This window comes from Neoarius graeffei, chromosome 17 (assembly GCF_027579695.1).
Source record: "Neoarius graeffei isolate fNeoGra1 chromosome 17, fNeoGra1.pri, whole genome shotgun sequence".
NCBI classification, from domain to species: domain Eukaryota; kingdom Metazoa; phylum Chordata; class Actinopteri; order Siluriformes; family Ariidae; genus Neoarius; species Neoarius graeffei.
Window position 1 is genome coordinate 61,575,292 of NC_083585.1, and position 13,957 is coordinate 61,589,248.

Below are 13,957 nucleotides of genomic sequence, written 5' to 3' on the forward strand. Positions count from 1 at the left end.
ATTCTAACGCCGTTATTCCCATCACTGGCTGTGGCATGACCATGCATCGGACACAAACTTTGCAACTCTTCTGCAACCTCAAGTTTGTCATTTACACTCCTGATAAACGGCTAGCTGAGCAGTCAGTTTTTCATCAAATGCTACAGAGTATGCTGTGACACTTCAGCCTTGTTCAGTTTGTAAACATTTGATAACTAACCTGCTCTGCCAGTGTTTGCCAGTAGAGATCTTTGAATAAGCTCTCTTGTACACCAGCAACATGCAATCCTTCAGAAACTCCTTCAGTGAATGTTTTCCCACTTTGGTGATTAAATTCACTCGCCCTGGAACTTGCTTCAACTGCAGCTCAGCCACCTGCCTGGCTTTATGAAAGAGACCTCCCGGAGAAGGTAGGCTTTTCTGTAACTGCATCACTTCATTTCTCCTCATCCTTCTCAACATGTATAGTCCAGTTATGTTGCTTGAAATTCTTTAAAAAAAGAAAAAAAAAAAACAAAAAAAAACCAACAACTTTGTCCTTACAGATCAGGCAGCTCACATTTCACACTGAACTCCACAAAAGTGGATATTGTAATGGCCATCTTTCTTGGCACTGGCTGTGTTCATATACATGCTCAGATTTGTAAAGATATCTTTTGTTCACAGCCAGTCAAAAGCTTTTGCTCTGGACCCACTCTCCTCAATAGCTGCACCATATACCTGGGACATAGGAAGTGCATCTTTTAAAAAAGTGGTTTTATTTCAATTGCACCAGAAGGGGTAGATTAAAATTATCCAAAAAAAACCACAAACAACCCCAACCCCATACAAAACACCCCCCTTGCAGACCAGCTTATATTTTTGATGTCCAGTCCTGAAAGGCTGAGGGGCCAAGCAATGGCCTAGGGTTTGAGACCACAGTCAAGTACATTTTCCAAACTTCAAGATATTTCTTGTTCATTAGAACATGAACTTGTTAAAGCCATTTTAATTCTAAGAAACCCATTCCAAATGCTTCCAACCAAAAAGGCCAGTGTAGCTGTAGTCCCATTGAGCCAGAGCCATACCCTCCATTCAGAGGAGTTGATCTAGGTTGTCAAGAGGTAGGGCTTCTGCTTGGAAGGACAACCTGCACCCGCACCAGCCTTTTCTGGGGGAAGATTGGACATCCCTGTACCTAGTCTGTCTAGAAGAATGATATGTAACATCAAGTTGAAATGTGTACTAATTTTCCACTGCATCATCTTTGCAACAAGTGTGTTCAAGGGTAGATGAACACCAGACATTTACAAATCTACAGCCAACATGAACAGTGTTGAGAAACAAGCTACAGAATCACAGTATGGCATCTTTATTCAAAGAAACTTCTGAGCTTGAGTAAAGATCACTCCTCCACTTGACACCATTCCTGATACACCAGGAGAGCCCTCTTCTGTTATAGCAAGATCTCTTTCTGATGAAGGGGAGAAAAATAAAATCCATAAGCCAGTCAAGGAAAGAAGCAAGCTATGTTAAGGGCTTGAGTTAATAACTGAGGTCTGCAGCACATGATGTAACCGAAAGGCCATCCCATACACCCCACCTTAGAGAGCTGTCCTTTCAGGAGGAGGATAGGAATAATTATTCAGGATTCCATGTAAGGTAGCCATGTGTCTAACATGCAGAGGAAGCCACTACCTTGTTTACAATCAAGGTATCCAGCAGCAAGCTTGGAGCTCAAGATGACACCACTACTGAAAAACCCAATAGCAGCCAGGCAAGAGCAATTCTTAGTTCCAACAAACCTATGCTAGAGGTGTCCAACCTTAGCCACAAAAGCACCAGCGAAGTTGTAGTCCAATTGAGCAGGAGCCATACCTGCTTCCACTATTCAATCAGTTGATCTAGGCTCTAAAGTGATGTGGCTTGTGTGGTTGAATGAACCTGCACAAACGTGCCCTTTCTGGAGAAGGCTGGACACCCCTACACCTAGTCTGTCAGAATGATGTAAAGCGTCAAAAGCTGCACGGAGTTGAAGAAACTTGTAACGGTGCATCTGGTGCACCAAGTTTGCTCAAGGATAGATGAACGCTACCCATTTACAAATCTATACAACCAACAGGACAATGTAGAGGGAAACAAGCCAAGTCACAGAACCACAGTAGGGCAGCTTTATTCCAGGAGATTCATAAACTGGTAAAGTTCATACCTCCACGGGACACTATTCCTGATGCACCAGGAAAGCGCCCTCGTGTTTCAGCAACATCCCTTCCTGCAGAAGAAAACAAAAAAGTCCATAAGCCAGTCAAGAGAAGCAAGTAGTGTGACGGGAGTCTACCTACTTCTAGTGCACATTGGCTCACAGGAGTCTTGTGTACTCGGAAGACAGACAGATGTACTGCAGTGGATGTAGAGCTAAGAGGAGGAGACAAGTCTAAGCAATGGAACCCATTTCCTTTATCTAAGGAAGAGAAGACAAGCTTTTACCATCTCTAGCAGTGGAGTCACAGAGGCCTGATCCACAAATGTAAACATCTTCAGGACAAAGCGTCTGTAATGGGTAGGGTATGCAAGCCCAGATGCCCCAGTCACTGGTATCAGCTTGGTCAGATAATGGTCATCTTCAGATGGGCATCTATGGAATAGACAAGGTTGTCATTTCTGTGAAGTACAGGAACTGGACTGAACAAGTGAGACTTGGGAAGAACTTACCCATTCACCAGAAGGTCCCACTGGGGAAGGCTGTAGGGGTTAGGGGAAGTGGTTGCCCAGCAGTTACCCAAAACAAGGATAATATTTGGGTCAGTTCTCCCAGCAATGTGTACTTCAACATACACAGGCTCCCGCAGAACCTTTGTCACAGAGTGGTCAGTAGCACTGTAGTAGGAGGTATAAGCTACTTGTTCTGTTGAGAAATGGGGCAGGAGAGTCAGTTCCTGTTGAAGCCATTGACAAATTTAGACTGCATGCAAATATCCAGAAGATGCTCACCTTCTACACAACCCTTGGTGACACACAAGCCTTTTCCTAGCCTTAGTTCTACTTGGAATGGTCCAGAAGCAACAACAGGCAGAGGATCAAGATTGGATGAAGTCTCAATAGCTAGAGCCCCAAAACCAACACCTGAATATTTACACTGGAAGTAAAACCTAGAGGACAACACAATTTGATCAGTAAAAGCTTTAAAGAATCCTCTGCCATGATGATTTGGCTTACTCATAGTGAGTGTCTCTTGTAATTGAGCCACGAGGTCCAACTCCAACTTCATAAGAGGAAAGCATCTTGTTTTCATAAACCACATAACCAAGTTCTACCTGAAGAGAGTAGAACATGTTTTATAAACATGCTGAGCAAAATTAAGGCCATCCTTTTTGGCAGGGTGGTTACAAACCTTCATGGTAGTCCCACAAGCAGTTACAGGAAACTGGTATATAGCAAAGGCTGTATTGGAGTCAACAGGACTACAGGGTCCTGCATTTCCTCCCAACAGGCTGATAGAATCCAGGCTTATCCTGGGAACTGTTACATCTCTGGCTACCACCACCACAAACTGGCCATCAAGGGTACACTGGACAGTCACTGGCAACACCACAGGAGAGAAGTGGAAGTCAATTGAACCTTTACCAGTTAAGTCAAGTAAAATGTGACACTTACCAATTTTCCCATAATAGCACCCCTGTCTATCAAAACAGCAGTTTATAGCATTGCATGGTGTAGCCTTTATACCAGGTTCCCCACAAGGAACCCTTTCATAGTCTTGCACTTGGCATTTATCAACCTGACCAGGTGTCTGTAAAGTAGGTTTCAAGGAAACCCAAGGACCTTGAGGAGGTAGTTTTACAGGTAGCAAGGATGCAAATGTATTGCTTACAAGAAAAAGCACCAAACTTAACCCTGTACTTGCCATTGTTCTTAAACAACACCCCCAACATCTTACTACTGAGCAACAGTGGCCTTTTATCGTGTCTTTCATCCTAATTGTGCCTGAAGTCTCCTCCTACTGAACTAGGCATTAATCATGTTCCAGCCGTGTATCATCATTAACCACTGTGTTCATGTTTTGTTGGCCAAACACTGTCCTATGTTAGCGTGGAATTGAGAAACCGCACAAAAATTATCTGCCTTATCTCACTTTGAGTGAGCTTCTGAAACAGACCTAAGATTACAATATACTAGTGCATCTCAAAAAATTAGAATACCATGAAAAAGTTCCTTTTTTTCATAATTTAATTCAAAAAGGTAAACTTTCATATATTCTATTGCCGCTTTTCCACTACCAACGCGGCTGAGTTGGGCTGAGCCGTGCCGTGCTGAGTTGGGCTGAGTCGAGCTGAGCGGGGCTGTTGGAGTAGCATTTCAACTACAACCGCGCTGAACCATGCTGGCTGGAAGTGGGTGGACACATTGGGTGGAGTTAGCGAAAGTGGGTGGACGTCAGGTGATGTCGTTAGGCGGCGCAAACAGTGACATCAGTGATCTTTTAAGCGGTAGTCTCACAACCTGGAGAGTAAACAATAAACATGGAGGACATGGAGTCGTTAGTGTTGCTGGTCTTGGTGCTGTGGCTTGTTGTCACCGACAACGCCAACAGATACTGGCAAGAGCGTATAGATGAGGCGAGGCGCATAAGGCTTCATAATTCTCGTAATTCGTAATTCTCCTTCATCCGGGTTTACGGTGTTTACAGATCCCAGCATGCTCGCGGGGCATGTGTGGGCATGTGAGGACACTCCTCCTCACCAATCAGTGCACAGGGGAGTGTCTGCTCACGCCCCTAGCCCCACTCAGCTTGGTTTGGCTCGCTTCAGCCCCACTCCAAAACCGTGTGAGTTTTGGGGGCTGAGCAGGGCTGAAGCTAGCTGAGTCGTGCTGTTCTTAGATAGTCGAAACGCGAGCCGTGTCGGGCTGAAGTGAGCTGAAGCGAGCTGAAGTGAGCTGAAAAAGGGTAGTGGAAAAGGGCCATATGTTCATTACATGTAAAGTGAAATATTTAAAGCCTTTTTTGTTTTAATTTTGATGATTATGGCTTATAGCTCATGAAAATCAGAAATCCAGTATCTCAAATTATTAGAATATTCCCTAAGATCAATCAAAAAAAGGATTTACAATACAGAAATGTCCAACTTCTGAAAAGTATATTCATTTATACACTCAGTACTTGGTTGGGGCTCCTTTACATTGAATTACTGTATCAATGCGGTGTGGCATGGAGGTGATCAGTCTGTGGCACTGCTGAGGTGTTATTGAAGCCCAGGTTGCTTTGATAGTGGCCTTCAACGTATCTGTATTTTTGGGTCGGGTGTTTCTCATCTTCCTCTTGACGATACCCCATAGATTCTCTATGGGGTTCAGGTCAGGCAAGTTGGCTGGCCAATCAAACACAGTAATATGGTCAGCAAACCATTTGGTAGTAGTTTTGGCACTGTGGGTAGGTGCTAAGTCCTGCTGGAAAAAGGAAATCAGCATCTCCAAAAAGCTCATCAGCAGATGGAAGCATGAAGTGCTCTAAAATCTCCTGGTAGATGGCTGTGTTGACTTTGGACTTGTTAAAATACAGTGGACCAACACCAGCAGATGACATGGCACCCCAAATCATCACAGACTGTGGAAACTTCACACTGGGTTTCAAACACCTTGGATTCTGTGCCTCTCCACTCTTCCTCCAGACTCTAGAACCATGATTTCCAAATTAAATGCAAAATGTACTTTCATCTGAAAAGAGGACTTTGAACCACTGAGCAACAGTCCATTTCTTTCTCTCCTTAGCCCAGATAAGACACTTCTGACATTGTCTCTGGCTCAGGAGTAGCTTGATATTAGGAATGCGAAAGTTGTATCCCCTTTCTTGAAGATGTCTGTTCGTGATGGGTCTTGATACACTGACACCAGCCTCAGTCCACTCCTTGTGAAGCTCTCCCAAGTTCTTGAATCAACTTTTCTTGACAATTCGCTCAAGACTGCGGCCATCCCTGTTGCTTGTGCACCTTTTCCAGCCACCCTTTTCAACAATGACCTTTTGTGGCTTGCCCTCCTTGTGGAGGGCATCAGTGATCATCTTCTGGACAACAGTCAAGTCAGCAGTCTTCCCCATGATTGTGGTTGTGTGTACTGAACTAGACCGAGAGATACGCTGTGTTCATACTGTTTTACTCAAACTCGAAATGAAATATTCTAATATTTTGAGATGTTTTTTTATGTTTTTGTACTGTATGCCATACTGATTAAAATTAAAATCGAAAAATGCTTGAAACATTTTAGTTTATGTGTAATGAGTCTATAATATATAACATTTTCACTTTCTTAAATAACTGATGGAAAATATTGAACTTTTTCACAATATTCTAATTTTTTGAGATGCACTAGTATGTTCGTCAGATCAGAAGCAAGTGGAATCTTGAAGAGTTCATTACCATCTCTTGGACATTTTTGTGTTCACAGGAAATTACAAAACACCAGACAAATAGACCAACAGTAAAGTCCAGGCGTTATTGAGTCTATATGCGACTGAGGAACTACAGCACGATTTTGATGTATCTGTATATCAAAAAACTTTGCTATCATTTCTTGCTAATGTCATGCTAGCACAACAGCTTACATCACTTCAGCATTTGAGTGTTAATGTATGCACCACTTTAAAGTGCACACTTATCTTAAATGTTTTTCTGTAAAGTTGCTTTGTGATACTGTCCATTGTTAAATGCGCTATACAAATAAAACTGGACTAGAAATTTACTGTAGAAATTTTTTTAAATAATGGAACTTGGCACTTGAAGCCATTTCATATGCAAATTAGTGTAATTGTATTAATGTATTAACGAGATAATGGTGTAGGAAATGGGCAGACTTGCCTGCATCCAAAATTCTCAAATACCCTGTTCACAGGCCCATTGTTAAATAAAATCTCAGAATAAAAGTTTGACGATTTCTACAATACATTACAATTAAATATTTTCCAATGGAACTGTCAGATTTTTGGGACATTTTGGGAATGAGGAACTCGTGGTATAGGAAATTTCATGTGCTATTAGTGCACTTCATGGCACCATCTACAGGAGTGAGATCATAGTTGAGTTTATGACTTAATATAACTTAAAATGTGGTCAGGTTAGATTGTTAGCAAGCTGGCTGTTGTACACAGTGAATATTATGTATATTACTCTTATTCCTCGTATAATCCTGTCAGATTAGCTAGCTGGGTTGAGTTTATAATGAATAAAATAAACATTTCAGTGTGACTTAGTTTAGGTTTGCTCTTCTTGCATCCAAACAGGTTGGTAGTGATGCATTTAATATATGCTCCCACTTGGAAAATAATCAAGAACAACTCAATTTTGTATCACTGCTATGCAGATGACACCCAAATTTATTTTGCTCTATCACCTAATGATTATGCCCCCCTTGAATGTCTCTACCAGTGTATCGACCAAATCAACAACTGGATGTCACAAAATTTTCTTCAGCTGAACACAGATAAAACAGAAGTAATTCTATTTGGGAAAAAAGATGAAAGACTCAGGATTACCACTATTCTTGACACAAAGGGGATTAAAACAAAAGATATGGTTAAAAATCTTGGTGTTTTCATTGACAGCGAGCTAAACTTTGACAATCACATGAAAGCAATCACTAAATCGTCATTTTATCACCTAAAAAACATTTCCAAACTAAGAGGACTTATGTCAAAAAATGATCTGGAAAAACTTATACATGCCTTCATCTCTAGTAGGGTTGATTACTGCAATGGCCTTTTCATAGGCCTGCCAAAAAAGACCATCAAACGACTTCAGGTGATTCAAAATGCAGCGGGTAGGGTTCTCACACGAACAAAAAGAACAGAGCACATTACTCCAATTCTAAGGTCCCTTCACTGGCTTCCAGTAAGCTACAGAATTGACTTTAAAGCATTGCTGCTGGTGTACAAATCTCTAAATGGTACAGGGCCCAATTACCTCTCTGATATGTTGCAGCGGCCTAACCCAATCAGATCTACCAGATCGCAGCAGCAAAATTTACTGGTAAAACCTGTTGTTAAAACAAAGTGTGGTGAAGCAGCTTTTAGCTACTATGCAGTACAGCTATGGAACCAACTGCCAGAGGACATCAAAAATGCTCCTGCTGTTGGCAGCTTCAAATCTAGACTAAAGACCAAGCTGTTCTCAGATGCTTTCTGCTAACTGATTAATATCATCATCTTTACATGTTTTAAACTTTACTTAACTCTTACAGTCTCTGCATGTTTGAAACTTTACTTAACTTTTATTCTATTTTATTCTGCTGTTTTTACTGAACTTTTACTTCATTTTATTATTTTATTTCTACTATTGTTTAATTCTTATTATTTTTTCTCTCTTCTTCCCCCTTTATTTTATGTAATTTTATTTTCTATTGTTTACTGTTTTGCCTTTACTTCTGTAAAGCACATTGAACTGCCACTGTGTATGAAATGCGCTATAGAAATAAACTTGCCTTTCCTTTAATACACAAACCACTTTTTATACAGTGATGATGTAATCCTGAAGTTTCTGTTTCTATTATAGTAGAGTGAAGCCCCATACTTAAGATAATATGATAAAGCATCGACCTGATTTTTGATGGCTTTTGTGAACATACGACATACGTGTCCGCCTCTCGACTGGGAGATCGTGAGTTCTACTCGCGGTCAGGTCATGCCAAAGACCATTATAAAAATGTTACCTACTGCCGCCTGGCAAGGCATGCTCCAATACAGATGCGAGTGGGGAGTCAAACTCTCGCGGTTACCAGAGGACCTGCCCCCCACTGTAACCCCAGCTGTATAATAGGCAAGAGGCTGAGGGCTACAGAAGCTGAAATCAGCGCTGCCCAATGCGCCTTAAGGCCTGTTTAGTACTGAGACAAGAGACTGCCTGGGAAGACCAGGTCTTGGCACGGGAGGGACTTTGACAGTGAACCTCATTATAAGTGCAAGACAACGTACACTACCGTTCAAAAGTTTGGGGTCACTTTGAAATGTCCTTATTTTTGAAAGAAAAGCACTGTTCTTTTCAATGAAGATCACTTTAAACTAATCAGAAATCCACTCTATACATTGCTAATGTGCTAAATGACTATTCTAGCTGCAAATGTCTGGTTTTTGGTGCAATATCTCCATAGGTGTATAGAGGCCCATTTCCAGCAACTCTCACTCCAGTGTTCTAATGGTACAATGTGTTTGCTCATTGCCTCAGAAGGCTAATGGATGATTAGAAAACCCTTGTACAATCATGTTAGCACAGCTGAAAACAGTTGAGCTCTTTAGAGAAGCTATAAAACTGACCTTCCTTTGAGCAGATTGAGTTTCTGGAGCATCACATTTGTGGGGTCGATTAAATGCTCAAAATGGCCAGAAAAATGTCTTGACTATATTTTCTATTCATTTTACAACTTATGGTGGGAAATAAAAGTGTGACTTTTCATGGAAAACACTAAATTGTCTGGGTGACCCCAAACTTTTGAACGGTAGTGTATCTCATAAACACTTGACCACTGGGCAACGATGTTTGTATCTTTATTTGCATAATATTTTTTTTTATCCAGCAGTTATTTTTAATTTGCTTTTTAAAAAAAAAATAACATGAGGTTATTGACTAACACATTTTATGCTTATCGGGAGCTCCGTTTTTAGTAGTTCATTTCATTCTTCCTCTCCCCTCCTACCCCCACTGTTATAGTCTGTTGTAACCTTCGCTCTCTCTCTTCCTTCCTCTGTCACTGCTTCTATCCCCACTTTGACTCCTTCTCCAATCTTCCCACTGAATCCGCTGCATCTTCTCTGCTCTCCTCATCACTTAACACATTATCTCCTCTTGTTTCCAGGCCAGCAAGATCTTCCCCTCCTAGTCCCTGGATGTTAGAAATACTTCACTCCAACAGAAGCAGCCTACGAGCAGTGAAGAGGAAGTGGAGAAAATCCAGGGCCCCTGCTGATCTGTCTCACTATCAGTCCCTCCTGTCTGAGTTCACAGCTTCACTCACATCAACTCAGATCAAGTTTTATCATTCCAAAATTCACAACTCCATCTCTAATCCTCATCAACTGTTTTCTGTTTTCTCTTCTCTCCTAGGCTCTCCTCCAGTTGCACCTCAGTCCTCCATCACATATATATGTATGTATAGGCAGCACAGCGGTGTGGTGGTTAGCACTGTCCTGGGTTCGAGCCCAGCAGCCGGTGAGGGCCTTTCTGTGTCTGTGGGTTTCCTCCGAGTGCTCCGGTTTCCCCCACAGTCCAAAGACATGCAGGTTAGGTTAACTGGTGACTCTAAATTGAGCGTAGGTGTGAATGTGAGTGTGAATGGTTGTCTGTGTCTATGTGTCAGCCCTGTGATGACCTGGCGACTTGTCCAGGGTGTACCCCGCCTTTCGCCCGTAGTCAGCTGGGATAGGCTCCACCTTGCCTGCGACCCTGTAGAACAGGATAAAGCGGCTACAGATAATGGATCGATACATATCAATGTTGGTGTTTACATAAATACAGAAGTAATTCTAACGTTTGTAAACAAATGAACTGATAATGTTCAACCTGTGTCAGAAAATCTTTGTTCCACTTTCTAAGTATTTTCGTAGATCACTTTTTGTTAATCATTTGTTGTTGTTTTTATTAATTTCTAGTTCTGTAGTTTACCAATAAATGTCAACAGGCAACTGACATTGTAACCACATGAAAATCCAGGTTCAATTCCTTTGAACCAAAACTGTAGGTACCTTGTTGTCAAGCTAGGTCATCGTAAACTTGTTCTGTTATACTTTTGTACATTTTTATAGTGTTAAAATAGATCTATTAAATATGAATATTTCAAGTATATAATTTTTTATATGCTAGGAATTTAATTCTGGTCTAATTCTTTTACTGCAATAAGATTCCAAATACTCTATAAGCATTCCATTCTGTTATGAATCAGAAAAAAAATATATAAATCACAGCACTTTTTATTTATTTATTTTTACACAAAGATCAATACATAACGGTTGTAAATGTCACTTAATTTCACAAGGTGTCGATAATGGTGGACACCGGTGATGAAAGTGATCACTATTATCGACACTTCACTTGACTTCTCAAACGCGTGATTAGATACCAAACGGTGACTCTCAAATGAAAGAGTAAGAAACAAAGTAGGTTTCGATGAGGAGATCATGAAATATCGGTGAATTTGATCAGTAAAAACATGTCCATGATCTTTCCACCATGTTTACCTGTGATGATGACGTCTGAGTTTTCCTCAAATTGCTGATCATGCTAAAAAAAAAAATTCCATCTCAGGTAACGAGCTGCGTCATCAGACGACAAGATCAAAGGGCGAGGGCGGTCTTCCGGTTGATTAATTAACCAATAATAACTGTTGGAACTGAAGCTCACCTTTGTAAAATTGTTTTTTATTCGTAAATCTGAAAAGGTGTCGATAATCATGGACTGTCGATAACTGTAGCCGCCGCTATACATTTATTTTTATGAATTGTTTCACAAAAGTATAAACAAGTAATGGGTGAAAAGAAGCTTCATGAAACATGGAACACCAAATCGTTTGAAATGATTGTTGACAGAAATTATCTCATTATCTGTAGCTGCTTTATCCTGTTCTACAGGGTCACAGGCAAGCTGGAGCCTATCCCAGCTGACTACGGGCGAAAGGCGGGGTACACCCTGGACAAGTCGCCAGGTCATCACAGGGCTGACACATAGACACAGACAACCATTCACACTCACATTCACACCTACGCTCAATTTAGAGTCACCAGTTAACCTAACCTGCATGTCTTTGGACTGTGGGGGAAACAGGAGCACCCGGAGGAAACCCACGCGGACACGGGGAGAACATGCAAACTCCATACAGAAAGGCCCTCGCCGGCCACGGGGCTCGAACCCGGACCTTCTTGCTGTGAGGTGACAGCGCTAACCACTACACCACCGTGCTGCCCCCCAACATTGATGTATTTATATAAAAGATATTTTGTACTCAATATAAGTCTATGTAAAACAAATTTGAAATAAAAACTGTTTTGTTAACTTAATACCACATACCTATTATTATTATTATTACAGGGATGAGATTTTTCCATTCCGCTTTTTTGGACTCAAAAATGCTTTTTTTTTTTTTTTATATTATTGCAAGTCCGTTGAGAATTTTTTGATTTATGGGGGGGGGGGGGAGGGTTTGTTTATCCTGGTGACTGAGACTGAACTCGTCAGTCGATAGATGTAGACCAGTGTTTACATTTGTATCTGAATGCCTTCATTTTGATTCCCGCACAATCTCGTTTAACGATAGCTTGTATGTGAAGTAAAACTTATCTGCTTTATGATTGGTCAAAACATCGACATTAAGGATATAACAACCAACCAACATTCATCATCGTGAAAACTTTCCCGCTATTTCACTGTGGCTTCCAAATTTGCTTGTGTTCTACATTTCGATAGTTATTGTGTTCATAATATTGTTTAAACATCAAAATGCCGAATACGATTGACAAGTGAGATGAAGCTAAGGTGCGTGAAATAGATGCAAGTGTGAAGAATAAGTTCAGATGGTACTGGTTGGATAATAAAGTTATGCTAGCCCTGGTAGATAGCAAGCATGGATCGGTATCGGTGACCATTGGTGAATTCGTGAAAAAACTCAATGTTCCCGGTAAAGCTCTTTGTACAGTGTGTGACAATGTAATATTTTATGGATTAAGAGGATTAAGGGCTCTACAGAGTCATGCCAGATCAGTGAAACACCGTAAGAAAACATTTCTGCTAAAGAGCAGTTACTCCATATCAAGTGCTTTTAAGCATACTTCAAGTTCAACTACACCCGCGGAGCCGGGCACGAGCAACCCGCTGGCGACTGGTACTGCTGCGATCACCACCACAGGCTCAGCTTCAATGACTTCGTCCGTGAAACCTGTCGTGCCGATATCAGACAGGGTATCTCACCAGTAGGTATAAGTCAAAACTTTTTGTTTGAAACATTTCATTTATGGGTATATTATTACAAAACCTAAAAGGTTGCACTGAAAAATGCTGAAAAATTCAAACAAGGTGGGATATGATATTTAAGAAAGAACGCTTGTCATGATACAAAAGCTTCAGTTGATGGCATGTTGAATTGGGATATTAACTTCTAGAAAAATACATATATTTCATTGCTAAAATTAATGGGTTTTGGGTGTTTAAATTGCCAAAATCCATCAGCTTCCAGGGGCTTCGCCCCCTGGACCCCACCGGGGACCTATGGCCCCCAGACCCCCCACTACTTTTCAGATTTTTTTTTCTCAACATGCAGTCTTATCCCTGTTGTTGTTGTTATTTATTATTATTACCTTTATTTAACCAGGTTTGTCCCATTGAGATTGAAGATCTCTTTTACAAGAGAGACCTGGGCAAGAATGGCAGCAAAAAACAACAGTTTCAACACATTGTCACGTTAGACATCTCATCTCATTATCTGTAGCCACTTTATCCTGTTCTACAGGGTCGCAGGCAAGCTGGAGCCTATCCCAGCTGACTACGGGCGAAAGGCGGGGTACACCCTGGACAAGTCGCCAGGTCATCACAGGACTGACACATAGACACAGACAACCATTCACACTCACGCTCAATTTAGAGTCACCAGTTAACCTAACCTGCATGTCTTTGGACTGTGGGGGAAACCGGAGCACCCGGAGGAAACCCACACGGACACGGGGAGAACATGCAAACTCCGCACAGAAAGGCCCTCGCCGGCCACAGGGCTCGAACCCGGACCTTCTTGCTGTGAGGCAACAGCGCTAACCACTACACCACCGTGCCACCCCATGGGATTTATCATGGACTTAAGTACATTCAGAGATACCAGATTTTGGAGTTTGAGCTCTGACTGCAAATTATTCCATGCAGTTGGATCAGAAATTATTTTTATTATATATAATCATCTGGATGTCGATAACTGTGGACAAAGGTGTCAATACTTGTGGAACGTTGCCACGTGATCTGATACGCTAATTAATCGGGAAACAACT

General features: G+C 41.4%; 1 protein-coding gene across 1 annotated transcript; it reads right to left on the reverse strand.

Moving 5' to 3' along the window:
• Window positions 1–1,334: 1,334 nt before the first annotated feature.
• Window positions 1,335–3,865, reverse strand: LOC132901255 (zona pellucida sperm-binding protein 4-like). The gene is made up of 8 exons (XM_060943575.1): window positions 3,613–3,865; window positions 3,350–3,537; window positions 3,175–3,272; window positions 2,950–3,107; window positions 2,671–2,863; window positions 2,446–2,593; window positions 2,301–2,373; window positions 1,335–1,432 (listed from the first exon to the last, which is right to left on the reverse strand). Exons 1-8 carry the CDS (start codon window positions 3,863–3,865, stop codon window positions 1,335–1,337), a joined length of 1,209 nt encoding a protein of 402 aa, XP_060799558.1.
• Window positions 3,866–13,957: the final 10,092 nt, after the last annotated feature.

Coding starts and splice junctions, on each gene's coding strand:
- LOC132901255 (XM_060943575.1), bottom strand. CDS start 3,865: ATGGCAAGTACAGGGTTAAGTTTGGTGCTTTTTCTTGTAAGCAATACA. Junction 3,538..3,612: donor GTGCTATTATGGGAAAATTG/GTAAGTGTCACA, acceptor TGGTGTTGCCAG/TGACTGTCCAGTGTACCCTT. Junction 3,108..3,174: donor ACAAGAGACACTCACTATGA/GTAAGCCAAATC, acceptor GTTGTCCTCTAG/GTTTTACTTCCAGTGTAAAT.